At 24.1% G+C, this 23,102-nt stretch overlaps 2 protein-coding genes across 3 annotated transcripts in view; one reads left to right on the forward strand and one right to left on the reverse strand.

The window, feature by feature from the left end:
* Positions 1–1,221: 1,221 nt before the first annotated feature.
* LOC129613474 (histone deacetylase HDAC1) lies at positions 1,222–3,850 on the reverse strand. Of its 2 annotated transcripts, none has more exons than XM_055527562.1 (5): positions 3,673–3,850; positions 3,150–3,262; positions 2,083–3,014; positions 1,736–2,007; positions 1,222–1,598 (listed from the first exon to the last, which is right to left on the reverse strand). In XM_055527562.1, exons 1-5 carry the CDS (start codon positions 3,713–3,715, stop codon positions 1,528–1,530), a joined length of 1,431 nt encoding a protein of 476 aa, XP_055383537.1. In that variant the 5' UTR covers positions 3,716–3,850; the 3' UTR covers positions 1,222–1,527. The 2 variants fall into 2 exon arrangements, with proteins under 2 accessions (XP_055383537.1, XP_055383536.1); XM_055527561.1 differs by having other exon boundaries at positions 1,225–1,598; positions 1,709–2,007.
* A 1,649-nt stretch (positions 3,851–5,499) lies between these two features.
* The window catches only part of LOC129613485 (tyrosine-protein kinase Src64B), a 204,662-nt gene continuing 187,059 nt past the window's right edge, over positions 5,500–23,102 (forward strand). The window contains exon 1 of the mRNA XM_055527581.1: positions 5,500–6,235. The gene's annotated coding sequence lies outside the window, so the exon portion shown is untranslated. The remainder of the gene's footprint in view (positions 6,236–23,102) is intronic.

A 23,102-nucleotide genomic window follows, 5' to 3' on the forward strand; every position in this document is an offset into this window, starting at 1 on the left:
TTATATTTGCTCCAAATTATTAAATCTGATCCAAATAAAAAATTTCGCCTAATTGCAGCACATTGTTTACCTAAGTATAAAATAATACAGGGAAGGGCAAAAATTAAATTCGAATTAAGTTTCATTCCAGTAATAAAGCAGAATAATGTAAAATTTAAATTGTTCGATTTAAAAACATTTTGATTATTTAATGTTTTTACTTTTTTTAAAATACAATTAAATATGTAAATCGATTTTATATATCTAAAATTCAACAATCAACACTCATCATACACTTAGGTGTAGTCTGAGATTTGAAATAATAAAAATTCTTATTAAAAAATTTACAATTAAATTTTGTATGTATTTTTAAATTTTCTTTTTTTTTTTTTTTATAATATTATACATTTATGTTCTGAAAATACATTAGGTCGGTTCTTCACTCTTAGTTAACAATGCACAAACAGAGAATTTTTTAAATTTAAATCCTCTGTTCCTATTTCTATTATTTATAAGTCAACCATTTTAAATGGATTCAATTTTATATGTATATGTACTTTAATTATTATTTAATTATTTAAAAATTTATGTAGTAAACTACAAATATTATTTTAATATAATTTTGTTTTTTAATTTTAAATTTTTCTTAAAAAAATTTTAAAAATATTTTCTTTATTTGTTTAGTTATTTTGTTTACATATTTTTTAATTTTTATTCTTTTATATAAATTTTAAATATTTGATTGCTTCCCAAATGGGGCGATATATGTATTTATATATATTTAAATCTTAAGAGCTACACAAATTGTTTCAAATGATATTTTATAATTAAAATAAAAATGATCTTCTGGTCTAATATTACGTTTTGAAAACAAAAAAAAAAAAAAAAAAACACAAAATTTTTGTTATATTTTAATATTTAAAAATACTTATTACCAGAAAATTATGAAATTTAAAATAAAAACAGATATGAGATCTTTTATAAATGTGTTATTCTTATGTAGTGTGTTAAAAAACACTGCAATACAAATTTTTTTTTTAATTTTTAATTGATTATTAAACACGCGGTATTTCTAAGATTACGTGAAATGAACTTCATAATTAATATTATAATATTTTGTATAGACTTCATTTAAAATGTATTTTTTTTTATAAGTTAGATAAGAATTGCAAATTTGTTTAGTTTTTTTTGTTGTTTTGTTTAAATAAAAATAATAAGTCTTATGAAAAAAATTAAACTAAAATTATCTTATATAATTTGCTATTTACTTTCAATATTTTTGTTTTTTTTTTTGTTTGTAATTGAATTGGTCAACTATTATATTGTGTATAAGGTACGCTAATACAGATGACAAATTTTAAAATTCTATTCTATTTAAGAAAATCAAATTATATGAGAAATTAATAATTATTATCTTTCATATTTATAAAACTTATATTATATAAATGGTAGGTATTAAAAAGTGGGTATAAGAAACTAATTTCTGATATTTTATTAAGCATCTCTACTTGGAAGAAAATTTTTGCGATATTTTAAAAGTTTTGCTCATCATGTCAATGCTGGTGTATCCTTCTTTGTATCCTCACTTTTTGTCAAATCATCAGGCTCAGTTGTATCCACTAAAAATAAAAATTATTTGTATTCAAAATAGAAATTCAAAGAATAAATTACATGTACTAATAATAAAAAAAAAGCTTGTATAAAAATAAAATATAAAAAGAAAGCGTACTTTTATTCTCTTTTTCGTCTTTTTCACCTGTTTCAGATTTAACACTATCTTTATCTAAACGAGGTCGTTTCCTTTGTCCCTTATAATTTCGATTATCGCGTCTACCACCTTCACCTTCATCTTCAGAATCAGAAAATTCATTGTCAGGAACGATTCTTTTATCTTTGTCACTTTGTGGTAGTCTTTCATCTTTGTCAATTTTATCCTCATCATCAGATTCTTCATTCACAGCATCTTCGGGAATGGCTTGTACTTGTACCCCAGGAGCATGAGGAAGCATACGAAGATTTTCAAAAAGTCTATTAGAAAAAAAAAAAATAATAATTTTCAATTTAAGAGCACCGGAGAAGATATATATATAGATACTAACTTACCTATTTTTAATTTTTTCTAAATATTCAGTTGTATTTTGATTGGACATATTACTTGGACTTATATGCAATTTAAAATCTGGACCAAAATATTCGAAATAATCATTATATGGTAATTCATTTGCTATTTCTACACCCAAGGCAACTGATGTCTCATAAGTCCAACATCTTGATACGTTTCTAATTGTGTATCCACCACCACCAACCATTAAGAATGGTAAATTATATTTTTTAACAAATTCTACACATTTTCCATGTCCTTTTACAGTTAAATTAAAGCAACCTAAACGATCACCTGTTAATGAATCTGCACCACATTGTAATACAACTGCTGATGGTTGAAATGTTTCCATAACTTTTGATATAATTGGCACAAAAATTGATTCATAAGCTTCATCATCCATTCCATCTCTTAATGGTATATTAACTGCATAATATTTTCCCTTCCCAGCTCCTATATCCCTTAAGTCACCTGTACCAGGAAAATATTCTCCATATTTATGAAAACTTACTGTCATTACTCGATCAGTTGTATAAAATGCTTCTTCGACACCATCTCCATGATGAACGTCAATATCAATGTAAAGAACACGCTGGTGATATTTCAATAATTCAAGAATACCAAGTACAATATCATTAACATAGCAAAAACCAGATGCTTCACTTTTTTTAGCATGATGAAGACCACCACCCCAATTAATACATATTTCAGTTGCTTGTTTATTAAGTTTAACTGCAGCTGCAACTGATCCTCCAGCAGATAGTTGACAAAATTCATATAAACCATCAAATACTGGACAATCTTCTCCTACATTAAAACGTTGCATTTGCTTATTATATTCAGTCATATTATCAGGTCGAATTGAACGAAGAAATCGTATATACTCATCTGAATGAAACTTTGTCATTTCATCAGCAGTAGCTTTATGAGGACGCTAAAAGCAAAAAAAAAAAATTTGAAACTATTTAGATTTATATCTTTTTGAAGAATATAATTTTTTCCTTTATTTTTTGTTAGGTTGGGGACTCCTAATCATTTACTTAAATTAAAAAATTAGAAAAAAACTTACATAGATTTCCATTTTTCTATACAATCCATAATTTAATAACAAATTATGGGTCATACGGATACGGTGTGGTTTCATGGGGTGACCCTGTCCATAATAATAATTTCCAATATCACCTGCAATTATTAAATTGTCATAATTATTGGCATTATTATACTTAAGAAACAATTAAGAACATCATATCTTAAAATGTAGACTTTTTCAAACTTTATTGTAACTAATTCATTGTTCACTTTTCGCTATTCCTAACGAGAGGCCATATTTGATATTAAAAAGCAATATTGTAAATACAAACGCGCAAAACTAGGAATATTAATGACATGCCACCGTAGAAAGTGTACTTAGAATTAGTTGAAATAAAAAGTTTGAAAACATCATATTCATTCTACTTCACAAAAATATTCAAACATAAGTTAAATTACACATATATATTATAAATAATTGCATCAAAGATAATTTTTTTTAATAAAATATCAATATAATTTAAAATATTGAAAATAATCGTAAAAGTTGTAATAAAACTTACTATCATAGTAGTAACAAACTCTCTTTTTATTATGGGCCTGCATGTTCTCTTATGTTTTATTTTATACTTTAATACTTTTTAAATTATTTTTATTTGAAAATAACTATTAATTAATTGTATTTTATTTTATTTTAATTAAAAATTAAGAGCCGACGAAACGAGCGTCCACTAACTTTTGTTTTCAATTTTTAATTTGATATGTTGACTTTTAGTGTGTACACAAACCATAACTACGTATATGCAAAGTGTTATAAATGAAATGAAGAACAATGGCAGCACTTATTATATGATTCCTCACGTGTCAAATGTCAAAAAAATTTGACAACATATTTTTTCATTATCATATGTACATAATTTAACTGAGTATGGTTGTGACATTTTGTATTGAAATAGTATGTAAACAAAATTATTTATAATTTGAAAACTAAATATGTATTTGCAAGCAATTAAATATTGAAATCAAAATATTAGCTCTCAATTGCATGTAATTTACTTGTGTGTTGAAAAATTAATTTACATTTTTTAATCTTTTTAATAATAAATCATAACATAAATCAACTACAATATTCACAATGTAAATATGTGATACTTCAAAAAATATAATTGTATATGTACATGTTTTTCAGTTTGCAGAACTGCCATATGCATATGTACATATTCTATATTGCGATTTATTGAATCAAATTTAAAAACTGAGAAATTAAAACTACTGTCAAAATCAAGTCGCAATATTTAATAATAATAATATACCAGAACCTTTTACATGCTATGCAGTAAAAAAAAATTTAAGTAATTTTAAAGATTTTACTGTATACAAGTTATACATGAAAATAAAATTTTTTAAAAATATCACCTGTAAAATGTTGACATGATTTTGTTTCAGGTCAACGCGTAAGCTATTGTTGTCATTACTGACATGATTTTGTCCAGCCGGCTTAATTGAAAATGGAACTAAAAAAGGGAACGTATCGTATATTATGCATATATCACAACATACGCTCCCTTAAATAATATGAATAAATTACATTGTAGCTTAAAATTAATGAAGCTACAAAATTCGACTGTTTCTTAAAGCTATAGCTCAGTGTAACTTTCAAAGAACATTTTTTTACGGTTTAAATATTATATTGTTGATTCCTGTCAAAAATTGACACCAATTATTGTCCAATGTCAAACGAAACTTTTACGGTCAAAAATTACGTATTGAAATGAAACTCTATTGTGACTATTGTTACAAGTCAATTGTAACATGACATATAAATATTTTGATTTGATTATGTGGCTAAATATGAAAAAATTAAAATGTTACGGCAAAGCAAAATTTTTTCAATATTATTTTATATAATTTATGTAAAAAATCAAAATATGTACAATATCGTTTTCATTCTAATCAGTCATTTTTAAATACGAAGTAAGTAAGGTACACAAATTTTTCAAAATTAATTTGACATTTCGTCGTCGAAATATAATCGCTTTTGTTTCATGTTCAATGTGCCACTATCTATTTTCAAGCATAATATTTTGGGTGATTAAATTTATTTGATAAAACATATTGAAAAGACCGGTTCTTCATTGTCTTTCGTAGTACATGCATTATGTTTCAATTTCCATTATTTCATTTCATTAAGTTTATTGGGTAAAAAAGCTATTTAAAAAACAACAACAACAATAAAATAATACCGCTTATCGGTTGTCAAAATGGTATCTTTTTGTGAATACAAACAAAAAAAAAAAAAACAAAAATACATACATGCAGAAATATTGGAATAGGAACTAAAAAATTGAATTGAAACAAACGAAACGACCATATTTGCTTTATTTTTTGATTTCAGATTTCAGTTCGGTTCGAATAGTTGTGTTATTGATATCGGTGGTTCGTCGTAGAATTTGCTGAAAGTATAGAATAAAAAAATTTTTTCTGTTTCAAAAGTAAATTGTTAGAATTTTCATTTTTTTTATTATCTATGAATTTGATGAGAAAAAAAAATTTTAAATTTGAGAAATAAATTCATGAATTTTATGAAAAATATGGAAAATGCACTAAATATTTATGTGTATTTATGATTTATTGATCAAAAGTGCTTTTTAGTTTTTAAAATAAAAAAAAATTAAAATTGTAAAGAAAGTAGTGCCCCAAAAGAAAAAAAAAGGTAAAGAGAAAATAAAAAAATAAAAGGAAAAAAAAAAGAAGTTGATGGTGGTAGTTTCAGTTTTCGGTTGGTCGTTGGTGTAAATTCGGTGTGGATTGGTGAAAATTTCAAGAGCTCGTAAAAAAAAAATATAAATTTGAAATAAAAAAGAGAAAAGCTCTTTAAAATTTTTTATTAAAATTGAAATAAAATTAAAATTTTTATTTATTTTTTAATTACAAATTAAAAATAAAAAATTCAATTAATCTGCCGACATTTATACAAAAATTTTTTTTTTGTTATTTGGATTACTTTTACTTCAATAGTGGATTATCAATAGTTTTTTTTTCTTGTATTTATCAACAATTTGCACTGCAATAAATTTTGTGGATATTTTCAACTTGGATAATTAAATGGATATCTTAAAATGAAAGGTAAGTGGATAATAGTTTTATATGAAATTAACGAATTAATCATTTAAAATTATTATTTCCAAAAATATTTTTAGTTTCTAGATAGGTAGCTGTTATAAATCGGACTTGTGTATAATATACAAGGCCCCGTAGACTGTAGTTATAGGTAAATAACATTTTCAGTATAAAAAGGATATTTACCTACCCATACAGTGAAAATTTACCTTGAAATATTGTTAAAAAATGAAAAAGGACAGTTGAAACAGAAGTCAGAACAAAAAAAAATAAAAAAATACGGAATGAAAAGGAAAACCAAAAAAAAATTTTTGTTTGTTTGCAACTTCAATGTCTGCTCACAATTTTTTCTAAAACTTCTCATTTTATAAAAAAAAATTAAATTGAAAATTTTATGACACAAAATATTAAATTGTGAAAAATATTCTATGATTCAAGAATTGAACGCATAAAAAACATATTCTAGAGATAACCTACTATTTACATATTTATAAAAAGAATGTCTAGACTAGATGGTGTCCCAGGAATTTAAAAAATGAAAATTTCAATTGAATTGATTTTGTAATTATAATTATTATTTTCAAAACAAAAATTGAATATTGTTTTAAAGTAATTATATCAAGCAAATTAAAATTTAGCTTGCAATTTAAATAAATTACTGGTTATTGGAGTGATTGTAGAATAATTGGAATGAGGGTGGACTATGATTAAAATTTCCTGCTTATTTTAACCATAAACTACTTATAATATTTACTTATAGGTAAATGGATTCATTTATTTAAGCAATTAATTTAGAATTTTTAAAATATCTATACGAAAACGCATTAAGAATTAATACCTACTTAGATTCGATGTATTATTGAACAATATAATTATTATTAAAGACTCTAATTAACAGTTGTATAGGTACCCAAATCCTAGATTTTGAATTTCATCTAAAATGCATTCTAATAAATAAGTTTGGTTCAGGCAAAGTGAATAGATTTTGTTTGGAATTGTTCAAATTCCTCAAAAGTACTTATAAATGGTTTTTACTTCACTTGAATAATGATTAGTGACATAGGTTTGTATGTAGTTACTTAAAATATTACTTACGTATTTGACTACCTACTTTTAAATTTATCACAAACTTTGCATATCTATCAATACCTTCCTCGCTAATAAAAAATCAAAACCATATCCAGTAAATAACTAAAAATGAATGAATTTTATAAACAAGTAAATAACTAGTTACTTATATTTAAATTAGTAGGTACTTATATATATATGTTTTATATATTATTTAAATTATTACGCTTTCAACAATAAAATAAGATCAATGAACTCGAAAATTCGAAAACTATAAATATGGCTAGATAATTTCAAATTGTGTAAACGTAACTATAGTTATTCTTATCTATTAGTACGACGTATTTGGTTTGAAATTAAATTTAGTTACTGGTTAGTACTAGTTAATTCACATGATTACATTTTTAAAACTTAATTTTTTGATTATTTAAAATTTGAATTAATTCTCTTTGAAGTAATTAAAATCAAAATTAAATTACGTGGTTATTTATTTTTAAAATATTATTTTCTATGAATTTAATAGTTTCAAATTTTTTCTTTCGAAAAGAAACTACAAACTAAACAAAGTACTTATTACTTAATATTGTTAGGTACTTTGAGATCATTTTATATAATTAAAAACTAAAATATAAATTGTAAATAAATTAGATGTGGGAAATAAATAAAACGTAATAAAAAATGAAGAGATGATAAGTGAATTAAACAAAAGAAAGAAAAAAGCATAAGTATTTTTATTATCTTAAAGAACAGAATAAAAGTTTCAAGAAACAGATGTTTCTTATTTTAGTTTTGAGTATTTTATTTTTGCTTTTGTTTCATTGTTTGCCTTTTTATTATTTCCCTTGTTTAAAATTTTAATTTGCGATTGGTTTTTATTTAATATGAAATTTTTTGTTTCTGAAGAAATTCGACTTGAATCATAATTTTACGAACTTGCATTTATGTACGTATTTTATTTGTTTGACTAAAATTGAGTTGCTAAAATTATGTTGATATTTATTTATTTATTTATTTATGTTGAAAATAAAACAATTTATTTAATAATAATTAAGTAAATTTAGGAAGGTACAGTCGAAGACGCTTTGTTATAACACGCGCATATAATCAAAACTCCTTTGCATATTTTGCTCATATGGGATTTTTCTAATTCTTCATAATATTGAGGCTTATTCCGAGTATTCGAACCTATGATGTTTATTGTAATGCTAGTGATATTTATTGTAAAATCTGATAAAAGAGATTTTTCTACCTATACTTAACACAATTGCATAAATAGGAGTAATAATTGTGAGTTCAATTAGCGTATTTACCATGCCTGCTCGATTATTACTTATATTTATAGATTAGTATTTGTAAAATTTTTATTAATAAATTTGTAAAATCTTTAAACATTTGATTCGTAAATGAAACTTTTTAAAATGGTTGTAAAATCTAATTGAATTTTCGAAAGAGCCCGTATTATTGGAGCAACATACCTAAGTATAAGAATTAAAATACTTTATTTCTTGCAGCTGGAAATGAAATTAATTAATTGAAATCAAAATATTAGTCCCATATTTAAATTGAATTTCTTCGGTGGTTTATTTTCTGCCTCAAATTTTTTAATGTAATTTAAGGATACTTATTTATTTAACATCTAATGCAGCGTCTATAAAATAATTATAATCACACGAATTGTATAAAATAATAAAATTTACCGAATTTAATAAATTTATTCACTAAAATACCATGTATATGTGGGTATATATATATATAAATTTTTAATTAATTAAAAACCTTCTAGGAATGTAAAATAGAACCACATTTAATATACATACATACATACTTATCTTCTTACATATTTATTTATTGATAATAATGTAAGTAATTATACGTGAGTAATTGTGTGGAATTAAAATATTAATGATAAAGGATTAAAGTTATTGAATTAATAATTAAAATTATTTAATTATTAATTAAATGATGTTAGTAAAATGCATGAATTTTTTATGCGTAAAACGTATTATGTGCATGTATGTTAAAGAGTAGATGGTGCCGGTTTAAGAAGTTCTGATTAAAGTAAAAAAAAAAAATTCTCTATTTTTAGGAAATCGGGTTAGAAAAGAAAATTCTCTTATAGGTTAAATTTCTGCTACTATGAATTTTTGTTAAATTTTTCTAAAAAATAATTTAAAAATGTTATTGGAAATGTTAAAAAAATTATTTATTTAAAAAATTAAACCTATTATAAGAGGTTTGGGTATAAATGAAAAGAAATTGCATCTGACCACAAAATATAAGATAAAATAAGGGCTATTACGGTAAACCATAAATAATTTAGTTATGCAAATCTTCTGCAAATTCCCTTGATTTTATGTAAGTTTAAAAATAGCTTTAATTTTTCAAATACCCAAAATTTGAGATTTAACTTTAAAATATTTAAGATTTTTGAATTTATTATAAGAACTTATGTATTAAGGAGTAGTTCTAACTAAAGAATTTCTTTCTACCCTAAAATATAATTTTAAAATCACTGCATATGAGTTTAATATTATTTTTGTATAAAAGCACGAACATATTTAAGAAAATAAAGTAGAAAAACAAAAAAAAAATTGTAGAATAAATCAGCTTAAGTGTTAAAAACCCCCAAAAAAATTTTTTTTGCAGTTAAAATTCAATTCTTTTAAAATAATAACAAAGTAGAGAGAAAGGAGTCCATTAAAATAGATGTTATTTTTTCATTGTTTCACGACCGGATTCAGACATTTTTTTTTTTTGAAAAAAATATTTTTTTGTATGAAAATTGAAAAAAAAAAAAATATTGTTCTCGACATATTTATGTTTTCCTTTTTTAACCTTTAATCGCCTTAAAGAATAAAAATAAAGTAAAGTACAATTTTTATTTTTCTTATATCCTTATTATTCACACTCCCACAACACACTACTTATATCCTGTAGTCTCTCTATTTTTCTATTTCATATGTGGTAAAAGTGCTCATTGCAAAAAGTTTTTTTTTTTTTTTTCATCCACTGTTTAATCCTAAGAAAATCTGAAAAAAACTCTTGGACTTACATACATGTATAAGTATTAAAATTATTTTTAAATAAATTATCTAACTCTTAGTAAGTACTTACTTACTTAGTTTAATATAAAAAAAAAACATTAATACTTGAATATATATATATATATATATATATATATATATATATATATATATTTAATGTATTGGAGATTAAAATAGAATTCTTATTAATGGAAATTTTTGCAATATTGTACTGTATTTTGGGGGTTTGTTGCTAATGCATAAGTACTTTTTAAGTATAATGATATTTTTAAAATTATTAGGTATGTAGATTTTTATTGTCAAAATGAACTAAATCTTCTTATAAATGTTATACAATTTCAAAAAGTTGAAAAATATTAATTAAAAATTGTTATATTAAAAAAGAGATTGAATCATATAGTAATAACTCAGGTGAGAATCGGACTAACTCTGTACTACTTAAGTTAACGGAATTAGTTTTCGAGAAGTTGCCATGCTAGTGGAAGGTTGTGTTACCCTAATATAAAATCAGTTCTTAGAATTAATTAATTATTTAGATACTTAATTGGAATTATTAGAACGCAGTGTTTTAACTATAGTTAGCTAGTTGAAATATAACCAAGTTTGGACATTGATTTTAGTCATGAATTCCAAGGCATTATGACGCAAGTGTAATAAAACCTAACATAGTTGCAAAGAAAATTAAACTGAAGTAGGAATGAGGAAAATGACACATAGAGGCAAATAATTAATAACATTATAAAAGTTTAAATAATAACATTATTTAATTATAAATTAAATAATTAATAAAAGAGAACATTTTTTAGTCTCGCAATTGCATTGCCGTTGCCATACCAGTAATCTCTGTAATAAAGGAGAACTCTCAATATTTTTATGGTATTTAATACATATAAATATTTTGCTAGTATTTTTTTTATAGGAAACGGCAACTCCTTTTTTTTGGAAAATGTTAAAAACCAACTCGTTTTATTGCGGCTTTAAATATTTTTAAATTTACTTTTTAAATAAAATTTTAAATCTGAATAAGATTTAGATTTTTGAATACTGAGTAAGTACTTATTTTAAAATTTAATATAGAATTATTGTATATATATACACTTAATATAGTTACCTTTAATTCTATTTGGCACCCCTTTCAAATTCAACCATCAAAAAATTTCCATAAATTCAGTGAACTTTTCGTATTCCTATGTATAAATTTTTCCCCAAAAATATTTTTTTTTTTTTAGTAAGTAATGGGTTCGCAGAAGCATTCTGATTTTTTCATTTTTTTTCATTTTCACAGTAAGTATTTGTTTTGCTCATCTTTTGTTCTCGTTAAACCAAAAAACTAAATTCAAAAGAGCTTTAAAAATATGCTGTTTCTTCTTTTTTTATTTTGTTTTCATTTTCTCTTTGAATTTTTTAAGCAACTTTAGGGTTTTGTATAGAATATTTTCACCACATGCCCTGAAAATATTCGGTCGGAACATGAAATATTTATGAGCTCATACGTTTATTGTCTATACTTAATGCGAAATATCAAAAAAAAATATGAACACAAAACCTCAATTGAAAAATCCTGGGAAACATTTAAAAAAAAAAAAAACAGGAAAAATAGCAAATAAAATATTAAAAATTACCATAAATTTTCATTCAAAATTTAAAAATGAAAATAAAATATAAAGTGGTGTGAGAGTAGGGGGGGGGGGGGGGGGGTTATTAAAAATACGTTGTTTACTTGTATGGTTGCATTAAACAAAAAGAGCAAAAATCTTAAAAATCGAAAACATTCGAATGCATTAACATTGGAGTTTGGAGACAAAATGCTCTTTATAATTTTGAATTTTTAGCATTTTTTCTTGTTTTTTTTATTTATGCCACCGCATTGATAAAAGTGTAAAAATAAAATTGTGATGGAAAAGTAACAAAAAAAAATTTTTTTTTAAATTAGCTATAAAAGAGAAAAATATTAATAAAAATATTTTTTATGTTATTGGAAAAATTCAAAAATAAATTTAGACACCATCTTGAATTTTTGTTATTTCGTTTATAATATTTGAAATTTTGTCTTCGTTTAAGAAATATTCGATTAGAAAATGAAGTGTAACTTGAATTTTTCATAGCAAATATTGTTAGTTAAGAAATTTTCTTTTTTATTTAATTTTTGTACTACTGGCATCCCTGAAAATTTTTATGTCAAAGTACAACATTTCTATAGAGTGATAAATTGTCAAATTCTATAGAGTGATTAATTGTCAAAAATTATGTTTCAGTTGGTTCTCATATGTATTACATAGCGGGTTTTGAATCAAAATAATGTACTTGTTTGGGATAAGCTCACATTAATTGCATATACAGGCGAACTTTTTATAAATGAAAGTCTCGGTTAAATACAACAAATTTTCGCAACAAATCAGTGTGCACGTGTATGCGTGTTCTATTGTAGTGGATATATCTACTTGTAGTTAAAGTTTTTTTTTTGGAAATTTCAGAGCTCAGCTATGTTCACAATCCAAAAAATCATATTGTTGACTGAAGAGTATAAAATATGAGTAGCCTTTTTTGAAACAAGCGAAATTTGACTAACGATGAAGGACGATATTATCTTATAGTAAACATTATGTAAGTTAAAATACGCTTTCAGTTTCCAGATTTTATACAATATAAGTACTTAATACTTATCTAATTTTTTTTAAAAATGTCCGTATTCTCGTTCATCCTTTTTTGATTGCAGATATTTATTTTCCGTTTTTAAAGGAATTCATTCATATCTGTTTTTTTTTCTAAATTCGCTTATACATAAAATGTCAATAATATTTTTCGGACTTTTTTTTCCACAAATTTCAAATAATATTCTATTCAATATTTTACAAAAAATATAAAACAAATACCAAAATAAAGAAGATAAAAGGATCTGTTATTAATATTTGAGTACTGGGAAAATATTGAATCATTTCAGGATAATAGGGCATCTGTTAAAAATTTATTGTATAAAAGGAATATAGTGAATATGTATTTGAAAGCGGAAAATCCTTCTCATTCGCCATATAAATAAGCAAGTATGAATATATAAAAACACAATGTCCTTTTTAATAATATTAAATTTTATATTGTGATGCACAAGCATTTAAACATTTAATAACAATTATAATTTAATAATTTTTGTTATATAGTTTCTTTGGCAGACAACTTCAATTAATTTATATTAGTATAAAACTATACTATTTTTCAATTATTTTGGCGACAATATATGCATACATATATAAGCAGCCAACCCAACCATACATTTATAGTCACATTTTAAGTTGATAAACGTGTTTCCTTTTTTTTTTTGTTTTTCATCTAAGTGAGTATGTATTTTTTTTTTTTTGGTTAGAAAGCCGGCAACACAAAAATACTAAAGTAAGGAAGAAAATTGTGTTTGTGTACGCGAAAGTAATGTATATGTGTGTATGTACAATGTACATATTTCTATGTACTTATATATTGTGGTAATAAATAAAATGTTTACATGGGAATATTACGCATTATACTTACAAATAAATTTTAAAGCAGTCTTACCGTTTTATTAAAATTTTTAAATTTATAATATGAAATGAAAAAAAAATTGAAATAATAGGTACCTAAAATTTTTCTGTGTTTTAAATTACAATTTTGAGTAAGTATTTGGAATAAAAAACTTTGTATTACTATTGTGTATTTAGTTTATAGTGCTATACAGAAGATAATTTTTGTAATAACAAGATAGAACTACCGTTGAGCGACGATGTTTCAAATTGAAAAACTTAATGCTCATTAGTCCTCCTGGAAAAAGAGTGTTCGTTATGTAATTACAGAAATTTTCTTCTGTATAGCAATATAAATTATACACACAATGTCTTTACGTATCTTAGACAGCAACCAAAGCTGTACTGTTACTTAAACATATTAAAAAACCACGCATTTTTAATCCATTATTGATGCACCAAATTAATAAAATATCTAAGTAAAATCAATTAACGATATAATTACTGTTAATTATATTTGAAAAAATTTGAAACGGTAAGTCTGTTTTGTAAAATTAATAAATAAAAACTTTTGAACTTATACTTTTTACCCTTTTATATTTTTATTACTGTTTAAGTAAGTGTATGTATTAGTATGTTAGTAATTGTAGTAGTTGCTTTATGATGTAATATTTAAAAATGGAAATTGGTTTCGTTTACATAGAAAATTTAAAAGGAAACCAGTAATAATAACAGTTTATTTGCTCATACTTAAAAACATTATTTGTTTTTTTTTTTTTTTTTTTGTTAACGAAATTCCAATGTGTTTACCAATACATTAAAAAAACAATATTTTCTTTTCCGTTTTCGTGATAAAATTAAACAAGGATATTAAAAAGAATGTCGCCTTGAAAATTTTTTCATATCGTCTGTTACGAGTACTTTTGACGTTTTTGTTTTCATTTTTTTATATTTATTTGTATTTGTTGCATTTTACACAATTTTAATGTCGATGACGTCTACTTATAACAATATAAATAATAATAATGGTGATATTTTTGATAATGGTGGTGATTTTAATATTTTCTTTTAGAGATTTTTATCTACAAGTAACACTAAAATTCAATTTTGTGTTAAAATGTAAATTATAAATTGATTTGCGTGGGCCCGACTGTACAAAACTTATTTGAAGAAGACTGTGCACTGTACAGAATTTATTTTCAACAAATATTACATAACTAAGTTTGGGCTGCGTATTTGGTGATAACTGCGTTTACACGACAACTCTTAAATCAATGCTTGACATACGTTCCATTTTCCATTGCCTTCGAAAACAAAATTTATTTATGGGAAAAAGAAATGAAATGCAATATGACAAACATATAAAACGTGTATTGCATATACAAAGGCGCTTAAATGAAAGGTTCTGAATTCCGTTCACAATTCGTGTATTATTTTACACGAATATTTATTACTTATTATTTATTAACGAAATAAAATTTAAAAGTGTGTAAATTTTCAAAATACAAATGAAAACAATGAAGTTCTCTTGTTAAATGAAAATAAATATTATTGCATACATGCGTATATACAATAACCTTACTTCACACAAAAATACTTTGATATACTTAAATAAATTACTCTTACTTATTTACTATAATTCATTTTCAATCTTTAATTCTTGACTTTTCTCTCTCTCACTCTCAATATTAAATTTTAAATTACTCTTATTCTATTTTTCTTATACTCCTTCAAATGGGGTCATAATCGGAACTGATAAGAAATGAATTATATTTGTAATAAATAATAATAATAATCATTTCAACTCGAATAAGTGCAATGCTTTCTCTTCTGCTTCTTCTTCTTTTAAAGAGCTAAAGTATAACTATTGTATTTTTTTTTAAATAAATTTATTGTCAATATTAATGTAAGTAAATATGTCGGTGTATTGTGTTCAAATATCAATTCAATTCGTTATTCTTCAAGTAAATTCTATGTGTGCATTTTATTGTTCATTCATATTTCAATTGTATTTGTAGTACTCGTTGTATTCAATAGATCAATAAAATCTATGTATGTAAGTATGTTTGAGAATTGACCTGTCAAATGCAACATTAAAGCGTTACAATATATCTTATCACAATGTTCATTGTTCCTTAAAATCTTTTTTTTTTTTTAAAAGTTTTATATAAGTAAATAAGTAAAAATGTACTTTAGTTGTAGGATTTTTGAAAATTGAAGAATTTTAAAAGAAAAATAAATAAACATGAAAAAATAACAATTTAGATAAAAGAATAATGGGGCGGAATGTAGGGAGAAAATACTCGATTAATAAAAAGGTAAATGATGCCGAAAATATTTTGAGAAATTAAAAAATGGTTCTTAACGTGACTTAAGTATTTTCTATGTATATCCATTTTTATGAGGACATGAGTTCATATTAAATGTAGTGTTAATTCAAATTAAAGATATTAGAGGTAAAAAATGTAATTGTATTCGCTTAATTTGTGTCTTCGCTTATGTCGTGTATTTGAAACATATTCGTATGGGGAATATCGGACTCCATATTTATTCTACAACTTCATTGACTTTTCTGGGACTCTTATGGATTCAGGCAATTTCATAAATCAAATAATTACGGCTAATAATTTTAGGTAAAATGTTCTGCATATTATTCTTAGGCATTTATTTATGAAGATCTGCACCCTATTCGTGTAGTTCATCTTTATTAGCCACATTTCACTGCCATATAGGAGCAACGATTTGGTGCACGCTTCGAGGATTATAATTTTGGTGCCCTTTGCCAGGTGATGCTACTTCCAAACTGCCCATAGTCTTCCTAGAAGGCCTGAGTATGTCTTCCATCTCTCTTTCAGGACTCCCATCTGCAGTAATTATACTACTCAGGTACTAGAACTCAGAGATATTCTCTGTGTTCTTATTTGTAGAGGGATTGTTGTTCTTTGAGTGAATGCATAGACATTTTATTTTGCTTAGGTTTATACGAAGCAATATGAGATTGTGATCGATTGAAATTATTAATTTTCATACCATTGGTATGTGCAAGATATCAAAATTTCAACTAAAATTTATTTAAAGAAATGCACTAAAAATATAACCTTTTAAAGTTAATTAAAGAAAATTAGTAAATAAAGGTCAACTTAAAATATAAATTTAAATTTAAAAAAAGAATTCTATCATGTTTTAAATTCCCATTTCCTTTTAAAATTGACATAAACGTTGCATATACCCACACAAATATAGTTATGTGTGCACTTACTATACTTACTATGTTGAAACATAAAACTCATAGACGTGTGTGTAGCCGTTGAGGTAAAATAATACTCATACTCTTACTACCAATAAAAAATGATTCATTTTTTATTTATTTATTTAAGTATTAAACCGAATGATTGCTTCCTAGGGCTATCATAAATTATAAATGGTGAATAAATACTTAAACAAATATATAAATAATAAAATAAGTTAAATATAGAAGAATTGCATTTTATTTGTTACCATAAAAAGATTTAAAAAAATCAAATGACATTTGGGTTCAATTTCAATATTGATATGTGAGTATAGTAAAAAAACTTACAGACTAATTTTCATTCCGTTTTAACCATTTATAATTTGATATGCAACTTATATATTTATATAAATTAGGTAAGTATGTATTATAAAGATTATTATATAAAAATATTACAAATCAAAATGAAGAGAAAAACTAAAAGGTTTGAAATAAAATTAAAAATAATTTTGTACTAGAATGGCAACTAAATAATTGCGATTTAATAAACAGCTAACACTAAGGGAATAGTATGAAATTTATGATTAATTTGGTTTAGAATTTGAAATTTGAGAGAAGACAGAAAGAGAAAAACGTCTAAATTTAAAATTTAAGAGAACAGTGACTTCAATACTTAAATAATTAGTAACTGCCCAAACAATAACCTAATAATTCGAGTACTCAATGTAATTCTGCTAGTAAGGAGTAAATCAGTTAGACTACTCTTTGTCAGATTTTGACAGTTAGGAATTTGTGTGGGTATATGCATCTATTTTGTTCTATATGACATAAACGCGCCCTTAGTTAGAAAAATGTTGGTCATTGACAGTTAACGAAAATGTTACGAGCACTTCCGAATTTTACCGAATATTCAATTTTCTTTCGTAAATATAAAAGAATTATTTTACACAACATTGATGCCAGACATTTATTTAGCAATTTATTGAATGAATTGATGCCTGTCACAAGTTAGTTTCATAACAATGCTGTTCATAAAACTTGCAATATTTTAAAATTAATAATTATTTGTTATTTCACCAAATTTGTTTTATTTTGCGAATTTTCGAGGCAATTATTTAATTGTCAACTTTTTGTTTAAGATTATAAAAATAATATTTTACATATCAATGTATCAAAAGTAAATATACTTATGTACGTACGTATATATTACGTTTACATACTTATTGGTATGAAATTTAAAATGGAAGTTGAAAAGTGATAAATCAGATAAGAGGTGAACTTTTTAATTCCTATATTTTCTTTATTTATTTTATTCATATTTTTTTTTTGTTTTTGGGTTTTTGCTTTGCTTTCCAATAAATTTTTATTGTCATACCACACAGCTGAGATAATCAATTGCTTTATAATACTTATAGGACAGTATGGATAGACTTTTTTTTGTTTATAGTTAAGTATGCATGTTTGATATAGTACCCACATTTTAATATATAGGCACGTTATAACACAAAAAAAATATATAAAAAAACTTATTTGTAAAAGGATTAAAAACTTATATAAAAAAAATGTAGACTTCTTTTTTTTCTCTGTCTTATTTATAAACATTGAGACACACTTTGTTACTGACAAACAAACGTACTTATACACTATATGCCCGTATTAGGTTTATTTATAGAATTTTTTGGTAGCAGATGTTTTGAAATTTTTGACAAAACAAAAAAAATAACCTCATTTTCTTTGAACGTTCTGGTTTTATAGATTGGATTACATTGTATAATTTGATAGGAAATTTATTAGGGGACCACATTTTGATTTAGTCTTTCTGTTTTTGTTTTGTTATCGCTAAAAGAGTGTCGTTATTAATTTATGATTTTCAATTTCGATTTCTATCAAAAGTGTAATAATTGTAAACGCGTGCATAATTACAAAAATCATTCCCTCTTTTTAAATTATTAAAAATTAATATTTAAAATTTTTTGATAACAAATTATTTATTTGAAATTTAATTGATCTTTTAGAACGTTAATTGAATAATGATTTACTTATGTTTTATTTTTATGCGTTGACACAATGGATGTCATCAGAAATAAATGCTTTTCCTGTAAAAAAAATGTAAGCATAAAATGCGATTCCCCGCAAAAGTCGCAATTCTTGGTAAAAAGAAGAGAAAAATTCTATTCAGTTGCAAACTGCTGTTATATTTGAGTCAATCTTAATACGCATAAGTACTCAAAATATTGATTTTTAAATTGCAATTTGTAACTGAATTGTGTAGCAATATTGTATAATTGCAATTTAGAAAGTACGCATTCTAGACTTGAAAACGTAAAAACGGTTCAATACATGGTTGCTCAACAATATGTTTCATGCTCAATAATTTGCGTTCGAGCTCAATAATTGGTATTCTGGCTCAACAACAAGATATTTTAAGCCATCTTGTTTTCAATAATCTTATGAAAATAAAGTTATTCATAATTAAAGAAAATTTTTATGGCTGTAAATATTCCATATAGGGAGGAGAGCATGCTGATTATTTGTACAGGGGATTGTTTACGTTGTGTGAGATATTTTTTCCTCGAGCATTCAGTTTGTATTTGAATTTTATTTTAATATAAAAAAATTATTTCAAAAACGTTAAATCAACCTTTTTTTGAATTCTATTTAAACTTGATAGCAAAAGTGTAGACCAAGAGATATAAATTGATAATAGACCAAATGTTTTGCCAATATATAAGTATAAAAACGGGCTCAAAGTACACGAACTGTGCGAGACTGCCGCGCAAAACACTTTTTACAAAATTTTATGATTTTTAGTGTCTTATAAATAAATTTCTAAATTTCCTTTCTAATAAATGTAAAAAGAAACAACTTTATAATTTATTGTGTCCCGCTTTGCTAATTTTTAAACCTGTTTGCAAAAATATAGAAAAAATAATTCATTAATTTTTAATTAATTAAAATCGAAATTGTATACTTACTGTTGTGCATATAAAATAATACAAATTGTTTTTAAATTAAAACATAAAAAATAAAAATGCTCAGTTTTTGTTCGAGTACAACTTCTATTGAGCAATTTTGCACGGAGCATTTATGTATTTACAGGAATGAAAATTAAGTTTACTGAAATTCTTTTGTTCAATAGAAACATAATTAAATTCAAAAAATAATTAAGAAGTAATCACATAAATAATCTTGCAATTTTATGTTTATAAATACTTAATGAAAAGGTGCAATATTGCACCACATTTAAAAAATTTAAAGCACAGAAAAAGTATGCTGGTCGTTTGAAATTAATTCTACTGAAATTGAAATTGAGTAACTTGGCTTACAACCTGCTTGCATTCTTATAAATGAATTTGTGCATAAAAATAATTGAAATATTAAATAGTAATTAATATTAATAATGAATAATTTACTGAATGAACAAATATTCAGATTGAAAGTGATTGTAATTGAGTCATTTGTGTTCTTTTAAAACAATTTTTTTCCTACATACTCAAAGTATGAATGTACAAGTTGACCCGAATAGAAGACATCGTGCACGAATAATTAAATAAGGAGAATTTTCGCAGTTTTGCGAGAAATAGTTCGAATATTCGTATACTATTTCGATTATATTTTTATGAGTGTTTAATTCGGTAAATTTAATTGAGTTATGGCAATGACTGTACTTAACTTTTTCCAGCAAAATTGTGAAACGGTATACATTTATCTCTATACGAAATTTGTGTACAGCTGCCTCAATTATTTTCAATAAACATGAATTTTAAAGGCAACACTATTTCTCCAATCAAATTTCCAATTTTATTAGAATGAAAGAGAGTATCGGCATATTAACTAAATTATTTTTAGAAATGCGGTTAAATCAACATTAAAATTAATTTATTTTTCAAAACTGTTTCATAAATGACATTTGTAATTTTAATTTGGAATGCAATAAAAAGTAAACATACGAGTATACTTAAGTAATTGAATTTTAAAATTGCAAAGGAATAAAAAACTAGAAATTTAAAACATAATACTTATTCTATTTAATTTGTAAATTATTAATTACAATTCCTGAGCAACAATTTTTTTTTTGTATCAGTTTTAGAACAACAATTGTCCAATAATAAAAGTAAGTAAATAAATAAGAACATTTAATTTTGATTGAAAATATGTGACTATTTTAATTAAGTTTTCAATTTATTTAAACCCAAACTAACTTAGTAAATATCGACAACTATATACCTACTCGCTATAATACCTACGTATACACAATTTATATATACATTTGAAAATTTTCTATTCTACACTATGTGTGCATTTAGTTGTTTTGCCGAACTGAAAAAATAATTAATTATTGATTACTGTAATGTTGGTTGGTATTGAATTGTTGGTTTCATAGTTAGGGTACAGTAAATATTACTTTAAAGAGCATTACATACTTCAAATGTACAATTAGTTGAGGTTATTAGGGGTATGGATGGCATTGTTCCATTTGTTCAATCCCAATTTTTCACATCTAAAAGAATAAAGCATATTTAATTGAAATTATTTTAGATTTAGAATTAATTTTTGAATTTATAATATTGACCAATGGATTTCATTACCACTTGATTTATTTTTAAAATTTCAATAAGGTTCCCGTGCATCTATCTATAGCAATGGCATTTAATTATTTTTGTTTTCTTTTTTTTTAATTTTCGTCATTTTATTACGCTAATCATTTCCGGGTAAGTACAAAAAAAAAAAAAATAATGAAAAGCGTTTGATATTCAAATTTATTTTTCATGTTTTTTTTTCTCTCTTATTGTCATTATAAATAAATTTTCTATTAAAGTATCAGTAAGTATAGTCGCATAATTATTGTTAACATTTTGGATAAAAATCAATTCAAAAAGAAATCAGAAGATTGTCCATATCAACTCTGCGGTACTCGTACAAATTATTGATTTTATGAGTTTTATAAGAGAGCTATCATTTCAATTTATGCAGGGTCTCTTTTATGATTTTAGTTCAAATAGTAACACAAAAAATTCTAACCAAATTGTAAGCTAAATTATAATTTTATTCTTTTGCAAAAAAATTTTAGTATTGTTACTGCAATAGTATCAGATATTTGAGCAAATAACATTGAAAGCTTTGTGGAAGTTCAAGCCACTTTCTCCGATTTTTGCTTAATACCTCAAGCAGGCGGCTGAATGAACTAAACAGATGAATCTACTTAAAATCGATCTTGAATTTAGAGTGTATGTCTTAGAACAATATATTTCAGTATTACGAATGAATTGAAAAATTTTTGATATTTCATATTTAATACATATGAAGTATTTCATTCAATCACTTACATTATTACGTTTAGTTACTAATTACTAACTTATTAAAAAGTATAATTAAAATCTTATCGGAATAGAAAATTAAAAGCTTTCATATTGTTTTCACAAAGTTCAGAATTCATGATCGTGGCATAATTTCCTTTTTTCAGTTTTTTTTTTTTTGTTCAACAATAGAATTATACAATTTTTAAATAATAAAAACAAATTCATATAAAAAATAGTTAAAATTGTAATTAATTATTTTATATTAAAAATTCTAATAATTTAGAAAATTCAGAAAAATTATTGAATAAAATATAATATTGTTTGTATATTCGAATCAAGCAAGAATCTTTTAAATAATTTTGAGCGCTGTTTATGTTAAAGTGGCATTTTTTGAGTGTTAATACTAAAAACTTTTTGAGTGAAAATACTAATTATATTTTGAGTGTAAATACTAATTACTTTTTGAGTGAAAATACTAATTACTTTTTGAGTGAAAATACTAAATACCAATAATTTTTGAGTGGAAATACAAATAAATCATGAAATTTACACTTAAGTATTTATTAGCTTTTTGTGTAGTCTCACGAAATTTCCACATACAGAATAGATTTTCTGACAAAGAGTTATTAAAAATCCTAATTTTTAATTGATAGTCTATGAAATTTCATATACGTTCCATTTCAATTTGCAAAATTTGTAATCTAAAAATAAAAGAAGGGAAAGAGTTTGTAGCAATACTGCAAC

The sequence above is a fragment of the Condylostylus longicornis genome, unplaced genomic scaffold, assembly GCF_029603195.1.
Source record: "Condylostylus longicornis isolate FDR11 unplaced genomic scaffold, ASM2960319v2 ptg000084l, whole genome shotgun sequence".
NCBI lineage: Eukaryota > Metazoa > Arthropoda > Insecta > Diptera > Dolichopodidae > Condylostylus > Condylostylus longicornis.

What these genes read in the sequence shown, in the direction of transcription:
- LOC129613474 (XM_055527561.1), bottom strand. Translation starts at nt 3,715, where the DNA reads ATGCAGGCCCATAATAAAAAGAGAGTTTGTTACTACTATGATA. An exon ending in TTAGAAAAAATTAAAAATAG is followed by an intron (nt 2,008 to 2,082) that starts GTAAGTTAGTAT and finishes TTTTTCTAATAG; the next exon opens with ACTTTTTGAAAATCTTCGTA. An exon ending in AGACGAAAAAGAGAATAAAA is followed by an intron (nt 1,599 to 1,708) that starts GTACGCTTTCTT and finishes TTTTATTTTTAG; the next exon opens with TGGATACAACTGAGCCTGAT.